Consider the following 8,053-nt stretch of genomic DNA (forward strand, 5'->3'; position numbering starts at 1 on the left):
TGTTCCTATCTATGATGTATGATCTTTTTGTGTTAATTGGCTGCTATAAATTGACATAAATTTCGCCATTCTGCTTCCACAATGTATGCGCAGCTTGTTTACAAACACGGAAAGTGTTCTATAGGTGTTGGGTAATAATGGAGCTCAAAATGGAGAACGAAAAGTAAGAACTGTATGTATAAAAAGAAGAAAAATGAGCAGAATTATACACACATTATATATATATATATATATAAACACACACATATATAATTTTAGAGACTGCTGATCATTTGCCACTTGTTTTACATATTTTAATTTATATTTCTTTGTGTGTTTATCCAGAGGATCTTTGTCTAAATTGAAACAGAATTGTAAATTGTTATTTTTTGTATTTTATCATTTACAGCACTTTAGAGTTAATATTTTTAATTTATATTTTATAGTTTAGCATTTTAGGGATTCTGTTTTGTGCTTTTACTTATCTGTTCAGAACGGAAAGAGTTGAATTAATTTGTAACGTACATTTGCAAGTATAATATGTTATACTTTGTGTTTTTCAGGGAAACAGTCTGTCGCTTTGAGTTAAAAATAAATAAACATAGATGATTTGACTATAGATCCAAAAAATACACCAAACTCAAATCCTTTACAAGGACAAAGAGCTTTTAATATGTCACAAGCGCAACGGACAAAACGCTGTCACAATGGAGTTTGTTTTTCATTCAAAAATATGAAAGCAAAAGATCTGTTAACTCTTAAAAAAAGCTAAAAGCTTTATTTTATTTGATGAAGCACTGAAAGGTTAATATTTTTACTTTATATTTTGTTGTGTTTGTCTTGGATTTTGTGTTGCTTGACTTTAGAGTTGTTTGAACGTTGTAATTAAGTAGGCTAAAAGTTCACTGTACATTGCTTTTATAATAGAGAAAAATAATACATATTTTGTTGTTGTTTTATTATTGTCGATAATGCATCACCTAAAAAATCTGAGGATCTGTTTGGAACCCAAGAGACAGCTGTTCACAGTGAGCTGTGCTGAAAGAGCATGTTCTCGAAAAGAGCTGGAATTCCCATGACCAGTCTGATTCAGATTCAGATCTACTTTATTGTCATTCTAGTACACATGTATACGTACAGAACGAAATGTCGATACATCTGACCCGCACAGTTTCCTTGAATGTACAGATATAAATAAAATGTTGTATTGAGTTGGAGTATTGAGTACTAATAACAAACTAAATAATGATGCACCTATCCCCTTATCTGCAACCAGTATGGGGTAGTGGCGCTTCACATGACAGCTCGATAATGAGGAGTTACCATCTGTGTCAATTTTACACACACTTGTTTCATTTTCAATGCATGGTCTGTTGAGTCACACTGCCAGGAAACATTGCAATGGCAACATTTTCAAGCACTTCACACCAAATTCAAGCAATTTCCTGATCTTGAAGACTCTCCATTAAAATTCAAGCATATTTCCGGCTATCAAGCACCTGTATGAACCTTGTTTATGGTCAGGTTTTTGACCACAATCGGAGCAGGACAACGGCTTTTCACCAGTGTGGGTTCTCTTGTGTACTTCTAAGGTTTCTATGCAGTTGAATCTTTGACAACAAACTGAGCAGGCAAAATGTTTTTCACCTGTGTGGGTTCTTGCGTGGATTGTTAGGTGTGATTTATTGATGAATTTTTGACCACAAGCAGAGCAGGCAAACGGCTTTTCACCAGTGTGGGTTCTTGTGTGTTTTGTTAGGCTGCCTCTCTGGATAAATGTTTTACCACAAATTGAGCAGGCAAAAGGTTTTTCACCAGTGTGGATTCTTGTATGATATTTTAAGGTACCTCTCTGGGTAAATGTTTGACCACAAACTAAGCAGGCAAAGGGTTTCTCACCCGTGTGGCTTACTGTGTGTCTTTTTAAATTTCCCCTCTCTGTAAAATGTTGACCACAAACTGAACAGGCAAAAGGTTTTTCACCAGTGTGGATTCTTGTGTGACTTTTTAAGTTGTGCTTCAGGCTAAATTTTTGACCACAAACTGAGCAGGCAAAAGGTTTTTCACCAGTGTGGACCATGATATGGCGTATCAAATTACGTTTGTTTTGAAATGTTTTCCCACAAACTGTACATTTGTGATATGTGATGTCACTATCCGACTGTTTGTCACCATCATTGTGCACAGAGTCGGACGTGTCATCATCATCTGTTGTCACATGTTGACGGGAGCTTATGCTTGGAGACACCTTCTCCTTGTCCTCTTCATCTAGACTTTCTGAGGTAAAATGGACACCAGTCACTGGAAATTCTCTGAAATGTTCCTCCTTTTTGACGTGATCAGGCTCCAAATCGTCCTTGATCTCATCCTCCTCCTTTTTAATGTGAACGAGCTCCAATTCGTTTTCCTCAATTTTGATGTCGACGATCTCTAAAAACTCATGCTCCTCTTGTTTAAATCCAGGCAACTTTGTTTCTTGTAGCCTAGGAAGATGATTCTCTTCACTGACATCTGCAGGACACAGACACATTGTTTTGGAAAATTTCTGCACAAACACAATTTTTTTTTTTACAGCATATGAATTGCTAAAAAGGTCCTTTCAGGATATCTGCCAATAAAAAAACATTTAAGTTTTACAGGAATATAATTTTTTAATCTTATTTTTTATTTGTATTCTTTTGATTCCATGTTTATACTGGAGTGCCACACAGAATCGTGTTATGTACAGTATGTTGTCGTCAATGACAATATAGACAATTCAACTAAAACCCTCTCAATGTTTATATTTCCATAAAAAGCATTACCAAAATAAACCACAGCATAACTGCACAAAAAATAATAATAGATAGATAGATAGATAGATAGATAGATAGATAGATAGATAGATAGATAGATAGATAGATAGATAGATAGATAGATAGATAGATAGATAGATAGATAGATAGATACTTTATTCATCCCCTAAGGGAAATTCACATAGGTCGGCGGAAATGAGAAGGGTTTCTTTTGATGTTCCTATCTAGTGTCTATTTGATTTTGTTTTACGGTCACATTTCATTTGGAGAATTAAGAGCTAGATGTTGTTACACTTTTTAAAGACTAAAGATACCATGTTTGTGCACTGTAATGCTAAATGTAATTCACCCTGGTAATCCTGAAAGGGGGATACCAGTTCTGAGGTCCCTTCTCAAGGTTTCTCTTTTTCCTCACGCTGAGGTTTTGAGTTGTTCCTTGCCCGCATGTTGGTTTAAGATCAGATAATTGTGTCATTGTAATCCTGTGAAGTCCATTGAGACATTTTTGTGATTAAGGGCTATATAAATAAATTTGACTTGACTAGGTACAAAGGACTAAAAATAAAAAGTATTCGCAAGATTTAAAGGCTGCTTTGTAATTTTTATGCAAAAATACATATGTTTAAAAACCTCTTAATGATCACAATTACTTGCAATAGTTTACTTCAAATTCAAGTCACACGTTTTTGTACAGCCTTTAATCGCAAAATGTCTCAGAAGGATTGCACATTGCAGCTTTCTTGCACTCTTATTTTCAAACATCAATTCTCTTCATATAAATACTGTACATGGAACAATTGGGACGTATTATTTCAACATAAATCCCTTTTCATTTAACAATATCATAATAGGTTCTCTGTTTTTTTCTTAGGACTTGTTTTTTTACTCTCATAAAGAGTCAAGATTCTTCTAACTATTTTTGCAAGGAATATATGACTACAAACATAAAATAAAGCCAAAAGAAACCTTTATTGTTAATTCTGATTATAGCTCTGATCTACATTTACAAGTAGTAGAAAAATAACTTTTGTTGCTCTTCGGTGTGAAGTAAAACAATACTGTATAATTTATCCATAAACATTTTTTACAACCAGAAGGCCATTCAAAATATTTGTAAGCACTTTGCTATTTTTGTAATTTATTGGTTTCACCCCCTGGCATGGTTGTTTATTCAATATTTTCTTGTAAATTAGATTGTGAAAAAAATAAAAAATAAAGAAGAAATCTGGGAGTGTGCCATCTGGTGGATTCATGTGGTAATACACTTTCCCTAGTTGTTAGCTTAGCTGAGCCCAGTGGTTCTCAAACAGTGGGCTGTAAAAACAAAAACATTTTGATTTTTTTTTTTTTTTTTTTTTTTTTAAGAGCCACACCATAAATTCTAAGACAAAAATTCAACAAAACCACTAAACCCGCTTTCCAAACAAAAGCTTATTTATAGATCTGACGGCGCATGTTTTCAGCCAATGAGAAGGCGACGCAGATGACAGCTCGCCCCCTTTTGTATCACAGACAATGCATGGCACGCTAGCGCCTTTAACATCAACTTAACGTGCATAGGATCGATGGGAACCGAAACAAAGTTATTTGTTCTACGGTAAGTGTTTTATTTTGATTACGCTGCTGTTGGGTCTGTTAGTTGGCACTGAGAGAAGTTTGTAAGTTACTGCAGCCTCTTTATTTGCACTTTCTTTGAGTATATCACTGCGCCCTCGTTGGCATACTTCGTTAACATTTGACATAAACAAATACAAGCGAAGGTTGCATTTCGTGATCAAGTAAAATCTGTAATTTAAGGGATGAATTAGATATGCAATCCATGATCTAGTATATCAAATTTATGAAATGCGTGATGTCATCTCCATTTGTTCAGAGTCTCTGGCGGGGCACATATGGATGGATTTTATATCCTCTTTATACCATTATCTCTCACAAATCTCAATCTATTTCTATGTGTAGTTGGTACGGGGCTTCTGACTTCATAAATCGACAACACTTTGCATCCACACTTACAAGGTTATTAGCGACTTTGGACACCTTGATGCCATAAATATATCTCTCTAAATGATCATTTTTTATACGTCTTTTGAAATGAGTTTGCATAATAAGGAAGAATAAGCTATGCGCTATGCTGTCAGGAAGAGCAACAAAAGAGTCACTCGCTGCTGTTTTGACAGCCCGATTTGCTCCTCTTGTGATACACTGACTAACTATGGTGCACTTGCCTGGGCTCTCTGTCGGATGTATTATTTCTTCAACACATTTTATTTCATTTGATTAAATATATGAAATAATAATGCCAGAGTGTTTGTCCTATATGAATATTAATTTTCCACTTAGAATTTGCCTCCCTCCTACAGTTACTGAAAGATACATTGTGTAGTATTTGACCACTACATGGCACTGTAGTGCTAAATGAACACAGTGTAGTAGCAAGATTCCAGACGAACATGACAGCGACTACTAGGTAGGGATTACGCTATGTAAAAGTATAAATACAAATTTCTCGACCTGTGAATACTTGTAAAAGTTAACATTGGTATGAACGTTTATGTACTGTAGCCTATCATTCAAATCATTGTTGTTTTTTACTGAATAAGGATGTTTTTTATACCACTAGGAGGCACTAAATATTACAGTCTCTTGAAGAGCTTTGATGCTCATTTTGACTGTCCTTGTTGTCCAAAATAATGGTTTCAAAACAAGGTGCGAGCAAAGTTCTTTTGTAAAAATGTCACAAATACCGCAAACAATATATTTAGCTTTGGTGCAGACAGGGCTGGGCAAGGCGCGGTGTGTATAGCTCTGCCCATTCCTACATCATTTTTATTGGCCTTGTATTGTGCCTATACTGGCAAGTGACTATATTTGGTTATGTGTGCATATATATATATATATATATATATATATATATATATATAAAATTGATTTACCCTGATTTTCAAAATAAAAGTAAAATCCTGTTAAACAAAGGTTCCACGCGTTTTTAAAAAAAGTCTCACTGATTTTGAATTGTAAATAGTTGCTCATCACTCTCCTCAAAGCACCCAATTGTAATTTATAAAACTGTTTATAAATTGTTGTTTTGATAAATTGATCGTTTTTGATAACAAAAAGCCATTTTCCGTTTATATATTTGTAATTGGTTTTCCATAATTACAGCACGCTAACCAAAACCTCCATGAAAATCCGTTGTAAGATGAGCAAGTCATTTTTAGTTATTTGGGTTCATTCGTTCATTCATGTGTTTCAATTATCACCAGCATGAGTGCTAATTAAATTAGCACTAATTGGGGACTTTCCCGTGTCCGTCTTGAGCGGGGACAATTCAAATGTTTTAATCTGTTAAATATGACAATTCATGCCAGGAAGGGTTTTCGTACGGATAGAATACTCTTTATATTAATATTTGTTAAATCTGTCGTGTTTGCAGTAGCAGTTAAATGAACATAAATACATCACTCCATAATGTAAAACTCGTGACAATGTGAAGAAGGATCACAGTGTATTTTGATTGTCTTTCTCGCAGTTTTACCGGTTCTTAAAAAAAACACACTATGAAGCATCAGTTTGAAAGCGTGACCATCATCATTCAAGCAGGGACGCTACAAAGAGAAAACAAACAACATATTTTGTAAATGGACTCCAGGAGTGGAGAATAAGAAGCCAACGATGTTGTGAAAACTTAAGTGACTGACCTGCTCCGTTCAACACAACTTGTAGCTGCTTGCTAACACCGCCCGGCTCGGTCTCTTCTTGCGCACCCCAAAGCTCCTCCTTGACATTTCCTTTCGTTTCTGAGCACATTTTTAGTCGCGTTTCAAGCTCACGGTTGATCTTTAACGCGTTAACTGTAGCTTTTTCTTTTAACACGACTGGAGTTGAACGTTACCTAGCCAAATAACAAACTCAATGTGACCCGGAAGATAAAAGAAAGTAGGCGGGGCCTTACACAAACAACATCTAGTTTACAATACAAAAAGCTCACCGAAGCGGTTTCCTTTTTTTTGCAATAATGTTTCTTTATATATTCTGAAGCATTTTTTATGACAGCATGCTGATTTTTGCAACATTTCCATTTCTTTGCAACAGTTGACATGGAATTTTGAAAGGACTGCAAAAAAAGGAATGCCATCGCACCAAAACAACGTTTAGGGAGTCCGTCATCTTGGGGTGTCATTTCCACATTGACGGTTCGCATAGTTTAACTCAGGGGTGTCTACTCCAGACTTTTTAGAAAGCAGGCAAGATTTGGCAAATTGAAAATGTGTGAGGGTCGAATATTCTGCCTGACATTTGTGGTGTCATGTAATACACTCCCTTTCCTTGCGGTGGCGCTGTATAATAACGTGCAGCCTTGTACTTGTGCTTGAGAACTACCGAGGAAGAAGTTAAGTAAACACTATGAATGTACCGTCCGTACCTGTCTTTAATCCTACTACAACCCTACTACATACACAACAACATTCTTTGAACAGTCTTTAATAAAGCCACCCGCTGTGAAAGGTCAGCAGTGCTTGACGATCAGCGTCGTGACTTTGTAGCTCGCCTTTGTAGTAATTTCATTTGACTCGCATGGTCTCGAGAAGAAACGCTACTGTGCAGCTTCCATTTGCTTCACTTGTTCGCAGCGTTCGTTTCCAGTTCGCTTGTTGGAGTCCGCATGTTTCGTTTGGCAGTGCCTCTTGCTATTATACTCTTTGAAAACAGCCACAGTCTCTTGGCAAATTCACAAGACACAGAAAAATAAACGTGTGTCTCAGGCTTTACAACTAGTTCCATGGTCTCAGAAGATAATTGATCCTCTTTTTACTAATGAATGAATGAAAACATTTATTTCGAACATTAAAATAAAAACAGGACAAAAAGAATGAGTTAACAACGAAATAATGTCACATAACATGTTCAAAAAGGGGTAGTCAGAAACAGATGCTTATATTCCCTACCCCTTTATCTTCCCTATTAAACACATTTTACAAATCCTCCTTTCCTTTTGTGTGTAATATAACAAAATCCCATGGATGTACTTATTACATAGGTCGGATATCAGTAATTATAATAATTACATTAATCCCATATTTCATACTCTAATCTTCGTAATACCCTTCCCTCAACGGCATAATGCGCCTAGTTACCAAATGTCACTGCGGCAACAACAATAAAAATATACATAATATTTATAAGAACAGTTCTGATATAATAATAGCAACAATAACAACAAGTAAACCATAGTTTTAAACACAGTAGTTCCAATCTCCCTCATATTCCATTTTCTTCAT

General features: G+C 35.5%; 1 protein-coding gene across 2 annotated transcripts; it reads right to left on the minus strand.

The window, feature by feature from the left end:
* Nucleotides 1-799: 799 nt before the first annotated feature.
* On the minus strand, nt 800-6,689 carry LOC148370361 (uncharacterized). Of its 2 annotated transcripts, XM_088332883.1 has the most exons (3): nt 6,473-6,619; nt 6,310-6,379; nt 800-2,490 (listed from the first exon to the last, which is right to left on the minus strand). In XM_088332883.1, the coding sequence occupies exons 2-3, from the start codon at nt 6,338-6,340 to the stop codon at nt 1,445-1,447; spliced, it is 1,077 nt and encodes a 358-aa protein (XP_088189009.1). In that variant the 5' UTR covers nt 6,341-6,379; nt 6,473-6,619; the 3' UTR covers nt 800-1,444. The 2 variants fall into 2 exon arrangements, with proteins under 2 accessions (XP_088189009.1, XP_088189008.1); XM_088332882.1 differs by lacking the exon at nt 6,310-6,379 and having other exon boundaries at nt 803-2,490; nt 6,473-6,689.
* Between the last annotated feature and the right edge of the window lie 1,364 nt (nt 6,690-8,053).

This window comes from Urocampus carinirostris, chromosome 3 (genome assembly GCF_059441175.1).
Source record: "Urocampus carinirostris isolate Australia breed hairy pipefish chromosome 3, RoL_Ucar_1.0, whole genome shotgun sequence".
In the NCBI taxonomy this organism is placed as follows: domain Eukaryota; kingdom Metazoa; phylum Chordata; class Actinopteri; order Syngnathiformes; family Syngnathidae; genus Urocampus; species Urocampus carinirostris.